Source organism: Arachis ipaensis, chromosome B5 (assembly GCF_059453495.1).
Source record: "Arachis ipaensis isolate K30076 ecotype BB chromosome B5, ASM5945349v1, whole genome shotgun sequence".
Classification (NCBI taxonomy): Eukaryota; Viridiplantae; Streptophyta; class Magnoliopsida; order Fabales; family Fabaceae; genus Arachis; species Arachis ipaensis.
In genome coordinates, this window is record NC_142440.1 from 7,444,398 (window position 1) to 7,459,290 (window position 14,893).

Genomic DNA, 14,893 nt, shown 5'->3' on the forward strand with positions numbered 1-14,893 from the left:
GTTTCACTTTTAGAACGAAGCAATCCCAAGCGCGTTTCTTCAGACTTAAGACGAGGAAGAGCATCTTCAAGACTAGGCAAGGGATTCTGATGAAGAAGAGAAGCCCTGACCGGCTCATAGTCATCAGTAAGTGCCATCAGAAATTGGATGAGACGTGTCCGGTTCCGATAATCCTCATATGCCTTAGCATCAGTGGGATCTTTAAGAACAGGCTCACAGGAGGTCAACTGATCCCAAATAATCTCCATTTGAGCAAGAAAATCAAAAACTGCTTGGCCACGTTCTTGCTTAAGGCTATGAAGTTCCTTAAGCAGTTGGTACTGATGAGAGAGATCAGAGATAGTGTAACGTTTCGCCAAATGATCCCATACCTCTTTAGCAGTTTCAAAACGCCCAAATTGTAAGTGAATGCCAGGAGTAGAAGTGTTGCGGAACCAAGTGATAATCTGATGATTTTTACTATCCCAATCTTCCAATTTCTCTGCATAGTCCTTCTCCTTCTCAGCATCCTCCTTGGATTTGGAGGTACCATCTTTGGATACAGTTGGCTTAACAGGACAAGCAATATCACCAGTTACATATCGCCATAATTTTCTCCCTTTAAGAAATCCTCGCATGGCTTCAACCCAATGTGCATAGTTGGAGCCATTAAGAATAACAGGGATAGGCTGAAAGACATCCGGTTTTTCCATAGTAATAGAAGAAATAGCAAAGGAAGAAGAAAACTGCAAATTCGGGGCAGAAAACGAGAAAACAGAGCGCGGAATCGGAAAGAGCTCACCAAAAAACCTTAGGGATGGTCCACTTGGCAGCCACGTCAGCGATGCGTCAGCGCCACGTCAGCAATGCGTCAGCGCCACGTCAGCGGGTGATGACACGTGTCAGCACGGGAGAGGCGGATGGAGACACGCTGGCGCACAGGTGGCACGCGGGTCTCAGGGCGGGTCGGGTCGGGTCGTCGCGGGTCGGGTTGCCCAACCAGCTTACCTTGTGACACGTGGACGCTCCAGGGACGTCCGATCTGCACGAAGATCCAACGGCTGCTGAAGCCTCCGGATGAGAAAGAATGGTGGTCGGCAGCAATGTTCTGACGGCGCGTGGAGGCGCGTGTGGTGGTCGTTGGCGGCGATCTTGGCGGCGTTGGAAAGCTGACGGAGAGAAGAACACGATGATACCGGAGGTGACGAACCAAAGCGTCGGAAACAGCTCGAAAATCGCGAGCAAAGAGGCACGGGTGAAAGATCAACCTGGTCGTGACGACGTCTTTAGGCGGCGCGTGGAGGCGCGTCCGGCGGCGGATGGCGACGGTTTTGGTTGCGTTGGAATCACGGCGAGGAGACGAACAAGAAGGGTATGGGGGTGACGAACCAAAGCGTCAAAAAAAGTACGAAAAAGGAGGCCAAAGAACACTGCCGACAAGAAAAAAACAAAGGGGCTATGAACTAATATTCATTGAAAAAAAAGGACCTAAGCTCTTGATACCATGTTAGAAACAAGAGACTGAGAGAATGATGTGAAAAGTGTATTATTGAGTTGTGTGTCAGGTACAATATACAAGGGGTATTTATAGGTGCTAAATAAATCAAAGTAATAAAGACATAGAATCCTACAATTAATGTACAGATATGCTATATAAATATAGACGATGCTAATTGATCTAAATTGATTCTAATGATTCTAATTGATTCTCTAACAAGACAAATTAATTTGATCGAAAAAATGATTAATCAAATTTTGAACTAGTCTAAATTAATATTAATTTTTTTTGTAGAAAATAACTATAATATTCTTATTATAGAAAATAATTAAAATATTTCTATTATATATATATTAATTTTGAGAATCTTAAATTCTAGTCATTTACTTCTTGCTGTCATAGGTTAAGATTTAGAGTTTTCAAAATTAATATATATAATAGGAGTATTTTAATTATTTTCTATAATAAGAATATTATAGTTATTTTCTATAAAGAAAATAAATTTAGATTGGTTCAAGATTTTATTCACCATCTTTTTGATCAAATTAATTTGTTTAGCCTAATTTTGACAAAAATAGCACAGTTTAATTGATTATATATACTAAATTTTAATTACTAGAAAACATTAAAAAAACGTTTTAAACATCTTTATTTGAGTGGCCCCTAACATCTTATATATTTAGTTTTTTATTACTAAACTACTAATAACGTATATAAAAATAAAAAATATTAAGTGATTAATATTTTTTAATATTTATTTTATATATGAATCAATATTAATTAATTTTTTTACTTTTCTTACTAACAGTATGTTATCATTTTCTATAAAAAGATGAATTTAAATAATTACATCTTCTATCAATAATTAAAAAAAATATTAAATTGTATAGCCTTTTTAAATAATCAAATTTTTTAATCAAGACATTTTTTAGGGCTTGTTTGGATGAATTTTTAAAAAAATATAATTTTAAAATATCTTTTAAAAAAAAAGTAATTTTATGTTTTGATATCTTATGTAAAAAAATTTTTATTTATTAATTATGTTTGTGTATAATATTTTTTTTATTTATTATGTTAAAAATATTTTTTATTTTTTTAGTATTTTTATTTTTATTATTAAAAATTTGTCAAACACGTTAAAAAAATAAAAAGATATTTTTTATCAATTTAATATCACTCAAATAAACAGTAAATTTTTTGTGTTCTAGCCTCTAGAAATAGAAAATAATAAATATAATTTTAGTGTGATGAAGAAAAGTAATTTACACTTAGAACTAAATAAGAATTTTCCTAATCTTAATCATTTAATACAACGTATATATACATTTCTTGTAGATCCGTTTCATTTGAATTTTTTGATCTCATCACAAACACTAACCGCAAGCAATGCACTAATAAATGCAGCAAATGGTTTTCACTTATCAGCCCCTATTATTTCTTTTCACTTATTAACTTAAACAGCTAATTGTTGTCAAATCCTCCGTGGCACCATGTAACCCATTTCTTGCACCACAAGATTTTCTTCCCAAAAGATTTTTTTTTCTCTTTCTATTTTTATTTATTGGTGCACCCCTCTCCTCTACAGTCTCCTTTACTCCCTTTTCTACGTTCCAAAAGACAAAAATTCTACATTTTAACGCGGAATTCACACGTTAGTCAACATTTCCATTCACCAACAAACTTTTCTTTCGTCTTTATTCAGGCACCGTGGACCGGACACCACACACACACATACAGTGTGAAACATAAGAGGAAAACGAAAATTAAGGATGTTGGAGCTCTGTCGAAAACCGTTGATGTGCTTCTTCTCATGTGGACTAGGAGGAGGCAACTATGACGATGAGCTTCTATGGGACTTAGAGTTGAAGCCACACACCGCAGGTGAATATTCAATTGCTGTTGTTCAAGCCAATTCTTCTTTGGAAGACCAAGCACAGGTGTTTACTTCTCCCTTTGCAACTCTTGTTGGTGTTTATGATGGCCATGGTGGACCTGAAGCTTCTCGTTTCGTCACCAACCATCTCTTCTCCTTCATTCACAGTAAGACACTAATTCAATTATTCAATAGTATACTTCTATGATTTCATTGACTAATAGTTATATCAAATGAATTGAAATTACAATTGACACAGTAACACTCTATATATAAATGACTATGCTTTGTGGTATGTATGATACAATGAAACTCCATATATCAAAGACTATCCAACGTTTGATTTTTTTTTTTTAATGAATTGGCACGGAACTATGGAAATGAAATGACGATTATTGTTCTTGTTCGTGGCAGTGTTCTCTGCAGAGGATGGTGGGTTATCGGAGCAAGTGATAAAGAAAGCTTTCAGTGCAACTGAAGAGGAGTTCTTGCGTATGGTGAAGCAATCATGGATTTCGCAGCCACACATTGCTTCGGTGGGATCGTGTTGTATTCTTGGAGCAATTTCAAACGATGTTCTCTATGTTGCTAACCTTGGAGACTCGAGGGCAGTTCTCGGTCGCAAAGCATTCGGAGGAAACGAGGTTGGTTGCGGTCATAATGTGGTGGCAGAGCGTTTGTCCACGGATCATAATGTTGGAGTGGAGGAGGTGAGAAAGGAGGTTGAGGCTCTTCACCCTGATGATGATTATGTTGTGGTTAATGCTAATGGAGTTTGGAGAATCAAGGGGATTATTCAGGTACTTATATATTCTCTTCAATTTCATCCATCAATTGTTCAGCACGTTAAATTTGATTTTTCTTCCTTGGGTGCTCTGTTTCCCAATTGATTGAAAATGTATTAGTTTCAACTGATATCAGAATTTGTGTTCTGCTTTGCTTCGTAATCCTAAATGAGTGACTTGATCACTTAAATTGTTGTCTTTTAGCATCTGAGCTACAACTACAAGAGATCCTAAGAGCTAACAACCTATAAGATTCAACTGCACTATTTAAGTGACTTAGATTAACATATCACTATATCAGCATAACTCTCTTTTTTAAAAAAAAAAAAAAGAAAATGTTTCTTGGTACATTTGAGTATAAATGATCTTCTATGAATTATGTCTGTCTGTTCTATTCTGGCATCAGACAATTTTGCTCTTTATTCATTGTGATTTTTGTATTAATTTCATATAGATATAAGGAATGCATTCATTGTTTTAGCTTCTCTTAAATCGCCAAAGAATAAAATTTTCCAGAAAAAGTGACTATATATCGTGCGTTTGAGCCCAACATTTGGCTCCACTTTCCATGTTTTTGGGCCACGTCACACACCTTAGCACCCTGTTGCTTGTGGTAGCCCAGTGTGGTGGTGACACGGATCAATTATGTGATTCTATGGTGGACTCATGCTTATGAATGATCTTTGATATCAGATTTGTCTGCATTTTTGGACAACTCTTAGTGGAGTGCATAATTGGTTCCATGGAAGTTTCATGATCTGAATCTCTAGCCATAAGCCAGGCAATTTTTGCATGTGATAAAATTCAGAAGAAAAAAACCTCTTGTGCGAAAAATTACGTCACTTCTTCGAAATATACCCTTCTGGAATATGTGTTAAAATTTGAATTAGTTGCATAATTTCAGTATAAGAACAACCATGCTACACAAAATACACGTTAAAACTGTGAGAAACAACACATTTTTGTTAATTACTGCTTCAATCTGAATAGGTCTCAAGATCAATTGGAGATGTTTATCTAAAGAAGCCAGAGTTCGACAACAACTCTATAATGTTCCAGCAATGTGTGTCCCCGGTACCTTTAAAGAGAGCCGTGATGACGGCGGAGCCATCAATATTAGCTCGGAAGTTGAAGGCGGAGGATTTGTTTCTGATCTTCGCATCGGACGGACTTTGGGAGCAATTAACGGACAAAGAAGCCGTTGAAATCGTGTCTAGAAGTCCAAGAAAAGTAAGCACTCTGATAACTAACAAAGTCCCTTCCTTACTCCTTTAGTTTCTTTTTCTTTGTTATAAGTATTTGAAATTGCATATGCATTTGTAGGGGATAGCAAAAAGATTGGTGAGAGCTGCACTAGAAGCTGTTGCAAAGAAAAAAGAAATGAGATATGCGGATTTAAAGAAAATTGAGAAAGGTGTAAGGCGCCATTTCCATGATGATATTACAGTGATTGTTATATACCTTGATCACTCACAAAATTCTGTGAATGGTAGTAGGCCAAGACATCAAGGAATCTATGATTCTGTTAATGCTCCTGTAGATATCTACTCTATTAATGCAGATAGGTAATCTTGTAAAATTAATAAGCTAGAACTATAGTAATATATATTGGCTAAATTGTGCCCAAAAATTTGTGTCACATCAAATCTTGGGGTATCATTGGTTGGATTAATTATTGAGAAATTAGTGTAATTATGGAATGAGGTTGTGAGAAGTGGCAATCGGATATTTTTTAAGATGCTGATTACAAGTGGATCATCTCGAAGCATGATCATACAATTTTATTATATGTATTTTACAAAAAGAAAAAGGAATTAGTAAATGAAACCATAATTAAAAATCAACCCCAGAAAATTGCAAAATAACTGCAGATCAGATCAGTGAGCAAATTTTTTATGTTCTCGATCTTTTATTGCCTAGAATTTATTAAACTATGAAGCTAAAAAAAAATCTGGCATTTATATTAAATATGTTGATTTTATTTTAATTAAAATTAAAAAATAATTTCTAATAAAAGAATAACTCATATAAGTAATACACATAATTTCTTTGGATAAAAAATAAATATGAATTAAAATTTAATATTTTCTATTAAATTTACACCAAACCTAAATGTAAAATTATTTGGAGAATGTTATTCAACTAAACAAGTATTAATTACTGAAATAAGAGGAACAATATAGCAAAATACAGAATGTGGTGTTTCAACAAAAATGAGCATGTTAACTAACAAGATAACCTATCAAAATATTGCAATGTCTACAAAGTTAAATACCAACATAATCTACATAATGCAAATGTCATGAAGTACGAAAAGGATAGATTTTCTTACAGCTTTCTAGTGGCATCGGACCTAAAGGATGGTGACAGGTTTGTGGCAAAGAATCTCGAAGACCACAACACCTTCGGACTTGAAGTTAAATAAGCGAGCAAAATTTGTCCACCCCTAGAAATTACCCGAAACTACCGTTTTTTGTGCTGCTAAATTCGGTGTAGGTTGTTTAAACTATTCGCTTGAAACATTTCAGACATCACAATAACTGAAATTTGGTTTTACCAATCAATCAACCCCACCCAAAACCTAGTCTCATTATCATTATCATCTAAATAGCAAAACTCAAGAGGCCTAAATCCAAACCCTCCCCCCATCTAGAAATTGATTGGAAATGGATCCAAATTGAGTCTTTCCTAATTTCATTTCATCACTCATTCATACGAAAGAAAGACAGATTTTAAAGCTGAACAAATTTCATTAATGGAGAGAGAATTTTTCGTAAATTTAATATTTCTTCCTATTAATTTTAAACTCCACAAATTCATAACAACAATTACCCACATTACATGCATAACATATCAAACATTTATACTCTTTATGTCCTGCCCATATCGCACACCATAAACATTGCCTCGTGAAATTCGTCGTCACTTCAGGCTCACTAAGAAGGCACGAACCCCACTTGAAACCAATTTCGAGAGCATACTTCCACCATGATTCCGAAGATAATACAGGACCATAAATAAGACATCGACACCATGTACATGTGTCGACAGTTGCCTCCATGTCGTCCATTGCCTCCCGTCTGGTGTACCTCAACTCGGCCAAGGCCCGATCTACGCCTCGGTTTCGGCGGCGTTCTACACTTTCTCGTCACCCCAATCCAATTCTATCTATTAATGGCCTTCTATTTAGAATGTTGATGGAATTAAGTTGACTTGAAGTCATCACAAATTTTTATATGGTAAATAACAAAGTATATTTTTTTCAAATTTGCTCCACATGTTACTTTTCATTATTTGTGAACCGATCTCCATATTTTTTATTAATTTTTTTTACTACCTAATCTTTTAAGGTCTAAAAAATATTTTCACAAAAAAAAAACTCCTTATTTTTTAAGCCATTTTGCAGATTGTAAAAAGCTTCCAATAATCTTTTATGCTCTTTGCAAGGTGTAAATAGCTGCACTACCACCGACACCAAATTCTACCAATGGTCAATATTAGTATATCACACTAAATTCTTTTTCATATAAAAATTAATTTATGTATTTCTTACTTAATCCTAAAAAAATTATTATTTCTTTAATCATAAAATAGGTCATATTTTAGAAAAGTGAAAATAAACTATAATTAAATAAGAATGATAATAGTCACTTAAGAATATTTTTTGGGTTTTGCCTGATTGTGTCATTAATAAGAATATTCTTTTGGGTTTAATTTTTTTTTTTTTTAAAAAAAAGGTATATTTGAGAAGCTTGAAAGGCTAACCTAAAATATTTTATTTTTGTGGTTGTCATTCATTTTTATCCAACTTTCATTATTTGCTTTAATGGTCATGAAAAGGTTAAATTAAAATTAGGATTAAGTACGATTTTTAGTCCTTAAGATAGGGCCAAAAATTTTTTTGTCTCTAACTCTTTTATGTATATACAATTATTCCTATGATTTAATTTAATTTTAAAATTGTTATTTTTACCCAAATTTTATTTTTTTTATTACTAAACTGCTCTTAATTAAAAAAATATAAAATGAAAAAAGAAAAAAAAAAAAAAGAAAGAAAGAGAACACGGGGAAGGGAAAGAGTAGAAAGGAAGAAGAAGAAGGGGGAAGTTCAGAGGGAAGACGAAGAAGGGGGAAGAAGAAGGGCGAAGGACGGATGGGGGGAAGAAAAAGGGGGAAGGGTGAGGGACAGACGGACGTCGACGCCAGTGTTCGACGTTGACGCCAGTGTTCGACATTGACGCTAGCAGATCCGCGAGGGTGGACGTTGTGCGTCGCTCGCCGCTGCTCCTCGTCACTCGCCGCCGTGCTTCGCGTCCTCGCCGTTGGTCCTCCCTAGGTTTCCAATTCTGCTTCTGATTTGTTGATTTTGTTAATTAATTGTTGATTCTTCAGTTTCTTCTGTTAATTATATTGTTGAATTTTTTTATTTGTAGATTTGTTGATTTTTGTTAATTACATTATTTCTTATTATGATTCTATTATTGTTGTTGATTCTAATTCTATTCTGCTTCTGTTTCTTTTTCTTTTGATTCTGATTTCATTATCCATTGTTGTTGTTGTTCTTTGGAGTTGAGAGAGATAGTGATGGAGATTATATTATTTCTTTGTTGCTCTTGTTTCCATTATCCATTATTTCTTTGTTGCTCTTGTTCTTTGGTTGCTTCTGCTTCTATTTTTTCTAGTTGCTTCATTTCTGTTTCTATTTTTTTTTATGTTTATTACATTATTTCATTGGTGTTGTTGCTGATGCTTTGACAAAGAAGAAGAAAAAAGAAGAAGAGTTGATGTAATGGAGAAAAAGAAAAAAAAAATAGAAAATGAGGATTTTGGTGAAGAAGGGGAAGGGTATTTTGGTTCGAAGGACGATTTTAAAACCAAATTAAACCTTAGGATAAATTCGAATGCAAAAAAAAATTGAGGACGAAAAAAATTTTCAGTCCTTACTTTAAAGACCAAAATCGTATTTAACCTTTAAAATGATGTCTTTTTTTTTTTTTTTGTTTTCCTGGGCTAAGTCCAACACAACACACCTAAGAGATGCAGCCTCAGAAGTCAGATCACCTGGTCTTCTTCTCAGCCTCCATAGAAACGCAACAATCGATGCCATCAGAACCGCAACTCCACTAGACGTTGCGGGTCATGGTGTCGAGGTCCGCTTCCTGAAGCATCAACTATCTTTTCATCTTGAACGAGAAATCTGCTTCGTCTTCACTCCATAGTTTCTTCTTGCTGCCGTTCCAAAGTTCAAGTCCCAATTCATCTAAACACTACACAAGTGTTTTTCCAAACGTACTTCTCTTGAAACATTTTCTGGATGTCTTTCTCAACGGAAGCGAATAAGTTCCAATTTTGTTGGCATGTTTTGTGCCGTTGATGAAGGACGGCGAGAATCAATCGCCACTTACTCCTTTTTTATTTATAATTTTCAAAAACTTCTCAATGTAATTGGATTATTATTATTGTTATTTATAATTTTTTTAAAAATTGATAATTAGAGATCCGTTAATTCAGTTTTTGTTCAAACTCAAAATTAATTTGCTTGCTCTCCACTTGAGGTAAGGGGAGAAGGAGAAGTGGGTGGTGTGGTGGAATGAGATGAAAGAGGAGCCGACAGTGACGAAGTGAAAAAGGATGTTCTCAAAGCAGTGCTAGAGAATGAAGAGGACGACGGCCATGGAAATTGGAGGATGCTGGCGTCAACATGCATGGTATCGAAGCACTTGTCTTCTTCAGTTTTTTTAATTAATTAAATTAACATTATAAATTCATCCGTATGATTTTTCATAATTTTAAACTATACCTGTAGTTTAGAGGTCATGAATATACTTTCTCGACTATAGAAAACTCCGAAAGAGATATGGCTATGGTATAATAGTTCAAGAAAATATTAAGGCCTTGGCCTTTTGTTTTTTTTGTCTACAACACACACTCACTCACACATATATGTTATACTATCCACTTTTTTATTTTAATCTGGACTCGAATTCCTGTGCAGCTTTCTAGGAGGTTAATAACTCCTCTATTAACCAAATTGAGTAGTCTAATTATTAGTTTACTAATTTATTTAAATAAATATCAAAAATTTAAATTTTATTTTAGACATACAACAAAATAATAATAATAATAATAATAACTCTTCCACTATGTGATGTAGGCCTTGGTTTTTAAGAGTCATTACCCTTTTATTATTAAAATTATTGGGAAAAAAAAATTTGAGATCCAAGTCGAAAATAATGAAAAATTGGGACGTTTATTTTATAAATATTTAGAGAAAAAAAAATAAAAATGTAGATTGTCTGGCACAAAATAGTTTAGATTTAAATTATAGACTATATTTTTAAAATTTTTCTTCTAAAGAGATAATTAGTATTATAGTTGATAATGAACAAAAAGCATTTTTATCTCATCTAATTGTATTTAAGTTTCTTTTATTTGGGTGTTAGTCTCATTTTAATGTCAAACAAAAAAAGGACTAATTTTATCTTAAAATAAGTATACTTTTTTAAAATAAATTTTTTATATTGATAAAATGAAAAGACTTAAACAGTAGTAGTATCAATAGAGTATCAATAATAGTCATCCTTATAACTTTTAAGCAACATAAATACTTAATGCTTTTTTTTATGTTTATGCAGAAGTATTATTATTCGTTTTTGAATATTGTATATAAATTAGGTTAGGTTTGTTTCTGATTTAAGAGAGAAAGAAAATGAAAGATATTAATTAAAGGATAAATAAAATATGGATGAACGTTAACGCAGATTGAATCAGGTTGAATATGGTCAAAATTTCGATCCGATTCACACTAAAATTATTGGATCAGATCGAATTCAATATCTGTAGTTTTTAATTTTGGATTCGATCCGATCTGTATATTTGCGGATCGAATCGGATATATCCACAAAATATACAAATATTTTTAAAAATTTATTTTTATTAAAAAATTAATAAAATTCTTTTTTTCTACTCTTTTAAACATGTTTACTTTTAAAATAATATTAAGTATATATTTCTTAAACAATAAAAATAAAATAATATAACATATATAATAATATAATATATATGATATTTATTAGTTAAAATATTTAAAAAATATTTATTTATTTATTTATTTTTGTGGATATCTACATAAAATTCACAATTTAATCCTATTAGTATGCGAATCAAATTCGAATAAACATCGTAAATATGCGAATCAAATCTAATTCATGAACACCCTCAAATAAAGGATGGAAATGTGTTTTTTTTTGGTGACTTGGATGGAAATGTGTTTAAACTCCTTAACCTAAACTATTATCTACTAAAATATTTCATTATAATTAATATATTTTATAATTGGTAGCGTTCCGTTAATAATAATTCGAACACATTCAGACGTATAATACGGTCATTTATATTTTGAATTCGGTGATTACAAATATTTTATTCTCTGTAAAGTCATTACCTATGTTTGTAGTAGAAAATTTTTAATAATAACTCGCGAAAGATTCACAACAAAAACCGATTATAAATTCTAGGAAGGAATTCGAATGAGCAAAAAAAAAAATTTAAGTGAAAATAAATATAAAATAATAAAATAAAAGATTAATCACACATAAATTTATAATTTCTATTATATGTGAGTCATATTATATTGATTTAAGAATGATTAATAAACTTTTACTTTTTACTTTACTAATTTTTTTATTTTAAAAGAATTAAAACCTCAAATGAGAAGTAAGTGAAGAACTTTGAATTATATTGCTATTTTAAATTACATTTTTTATATTAATTTAATGATTGGAGTGTTTTTTCTAAATATCCATTTTAGTATTCTAAGACTGAAACATACTATATTTAGCATAGTTATTGGACTTGACTTGATTCGGTCGGTTCGACCGAAAATTTGATCATCTGACTGGACCAAATCACTCGTAGAACCGTCTATGTAATAAACCTAGTAAAATCTGGTTCGACCTGACGAATTTTATGTGAACTCAGTTATCCGGCCGGTTAATCTAACCTGATTGGGGTCATGTTTATTAATTTATTTTTATTTTTTTCTGAAACGGCGTCGTTTCAGGCAATCCCACCCTCTCTTTGAATGAACTCTAAGCCACGAATCGAGACTCTGAGTCCAACCGCCCCTAACCCCAGCCAGCCTCGTCTCTCTGCTCTCTCTAACTCGGCGTTGGCAGCCCCTCACCCTCACCTCGTCACTCTCTCGTCTCTCCTCTCACCTCGTCAGTCGTCAGTTCGTCACTCTCAATCTCTGGGTCTCTCACCTCGTCGCTCTCTCAGTCTCTCACCGTGCCCCTGCGTTCCCTTCGTCGGAACCAGTGAAGCAGCATCTGCTCCCTCGAGTGGTGGTGGTCGTCGTCGTCTTCTCAACCAGGTGAGCTCCAATTTTCGACCCTGTTCTTTCTCTAGTTCAATGTTGATTTCAGTGAATCTGGTGGTTGTTGAATGTGATTGTTGCTATTTTTAGAGTTGTTGATGTTCTTTCTCTGGTTCAATGTTGTAACAACTTACCACACAAAACTTTACGCTTAAGTCGTAAAACTAATGTGGTGTGGTACTACGACCTTTAAAATAAAACGTATATATGTATATTAGTCGAAAGAAGGTAGTATACTAGGAACCTTGAAGAATAGGCAAAATAAAATCGTAAAATCAAAAGTGCAACATTCAAGATCAAGGATTACTTGCGTACGAAGAAAGCTAGAGTTTATAAACATATGTATATAGAAAGTAAGAACAGAGGGTCAAGAGTACAAAATAGCAAGCTCCAAATTACATATATATACACACCTAATTCACATTTATCACATATACATATACAAAACTCAATACCTACACACTTAACCAATGAATTCACTATGGGTCGAGAATCCTTACTGTACCCACGGACCAAACGAACCAAGCCCCACAATTCTCGCAAGCTAGATCGAACCTAAAGTACCAAAACCAACAAAATCTCAACATATATACTCACAAATTTCGAAATCATGGGGTAGAGCAACTGGAGTGAGAGTGAGGCTTACCTAGGAAATTGTTCTGATAGATACATAAAGCTCGACGCGGTGGTCGCGTGGCCGCAAACGGTGCGGCGATCGGAGCTTGGAGCGAAAAGTTATGGATGATTGAATGGAAGACAAGGGTTTGGAACCTTTCTTCCTTTCCCTTGTGTTTGCTTCAGCGTTCTTGGCTGAATGAAGGAAGAAGAGTAATTCTTCTTAAAGTGTATGGGTTGATTGGGTTGGGCCTTGGGCCCATTTTGGGCTTGGTTCGGTCCGTTCGACCCAATTTTGGGCCAAATTATTTAAAATTAGTGTCAAAATTCTTATTTTAATTGGCTCTATCTTATTTTATTATAAAATTTACATTTCTAATTTCTTTTATTGAAAATTAATTTTTTGATTATTTATTCGCTAATTTTACGGGGTTTACATCCTACCCACCTAATTAAGAATTTTACCCTCAAAAATTCAAATTTAGTTACCTGAAAAGAGGTGTGTGTAGTCCTTCCGCATATCTGATTCGAGCTCCCAAGTATACTCTTCAATACCAGCTCGAATCCAAGCTACTTTTACCAATGATACTTTCTTTCCGCGCAAACGTTTGACGCTGGTGTCATCGATCCTAACCAGGATTACTAGAAGTGTCAGATCTTCTCGTACTTGAACCGATTTCGGTTCCAGAATATGACTTGCATCAGGAGTATATTTACGAAGCTGCGACACGTGAAATATGTTGTGCAGGTTTGAAAGATGTGGCGGTAAGACAATCCTGTAAGCTACCGGCCCAATCCTCTTCAAAATTTCAAATGGTCCAATGTAACGGGATTTAACTTCTTCGTCTTGATTGCTTTTCCCACTCCAGTTGTTGGAGTAACCTTCAGAAACACATGCTCTCCTTCTTCAAATTCTAAAGGCTTCTGCCTTTGATCAGCATAGCTCTTCTGACGGCTTTGAGCGACAAGCATTCGACTTTGGATTTTCTTTATCTGCTCAGTAGTTTCAGATATCATTTCAGGCCCTAACAAGCTCTTCTCCCCAGTTTCATACCAGCTTAGCGGAGACTAGAACTTCCTTCCATACAGAGCCTCATACGGAGCCATCCCGATGCTTGCATGGTAGCTATTATTATATGCAAACTCCACTAGTGGCATATACCAATCCTAGCTCGCTGGCTGGTCCAAAACACAAGCTCTCAGCATATCATCCAATGTTTGGATTGTCCTCTCTGACTGACCTTCTGTTTGAGGGTGATATGTAATGCTTAAACTCAACTGAGTCCCAAATGCTCGCTGAAAGGCTCCCCAGAATCTTGATGTGAATCGAGGATCTCTGTCGGATATGATGGTGGTAGGAACGCCGTGCAACCTCACAACCTCTTTAATGTACAGTCATGCTAACTCCTCCAATGTACAGCTCATTCGAATGGGGAAAAAGTGGGGCAACTTTGTCAGTCGATCCACAATCACCCAAACAGCATCATATCCGGCCCGAGTCCTTGAGAAGCCCGACACGAAGTCCATTGCAATGCTCTCCCACTTCCATTACAAAATCTCTAAGGGCTGAAGGGTTCCTGATGGTTTCTGATGCTCAATCTTGACTTTCTGATAGGTTAAGCACTTTGAAACGTGCAACGTCACATCATTCTTCATTCCTGGCCACCGGAACATCGTTTTCAGATCTTGATACATCTTAGTGCTTCCCGGATGGATAGAGAACCCGCTTTTGTGTGCCTCCTTCAAGATATCCTGCCGTAAGTTTC

The 14,893-nt window shown here is 34.5% G+C and overlaps 2 protein-coding genes across 2 annotated transcripts; one reads left to right on the forward strand and one right to left on the reverse strand.

The window, feature by feature from the left end:
* Nucleotides 1-2,825: 2,825 nt before the first annotated feature.
* LOC107642724 (putative protein phosphatase 2C 63) lies at nucleotides 2,826-5,871 on the forward strand. Its single transcript, XM_016346184.3, has 4 exons — nucleotides 2,826-3,517; nucleotides 3,765-4,150; nucleotides 5,126-5,365; nucleotides 5,459-5,871. The coding sequence occupies exons 1-4, from the start codon at nucleotides 3,247-3,249 to the stop codon at nucleotides 5,702-5,704; spliced, it is 1,143 nt and encodes a 380-aa protein (XP_016201670.1). The 5' UTR covers nucleotides 2,826-3,246; the 3' UTR covers nucleotides 5,705-5,871.
* Nucleotides 5,872-13,608: 7,737 nt separating this feature from the next.
* Nucleotides 13,609-14,144, reverse strand: LOC107640048 (uncharacterized). The gene is made up of 2 exons (XM_016343599.1): nucleotides 14,010-14,144; nucleotides 13,609-13,926 (listed from the first exon to the last, which is right to left on the reverse strand). The coding sequence occupies exons 1-2, from the start codon at nucleotides 14,142-14,144 to the stop codon at nucleotides 13,609-13,611; spliced, it is 453 nt and encodes a 150-aa protein (XP_016199085.1).
* Nucleotides 14,145-14,893: the final 749 nt, after the last annotated feature.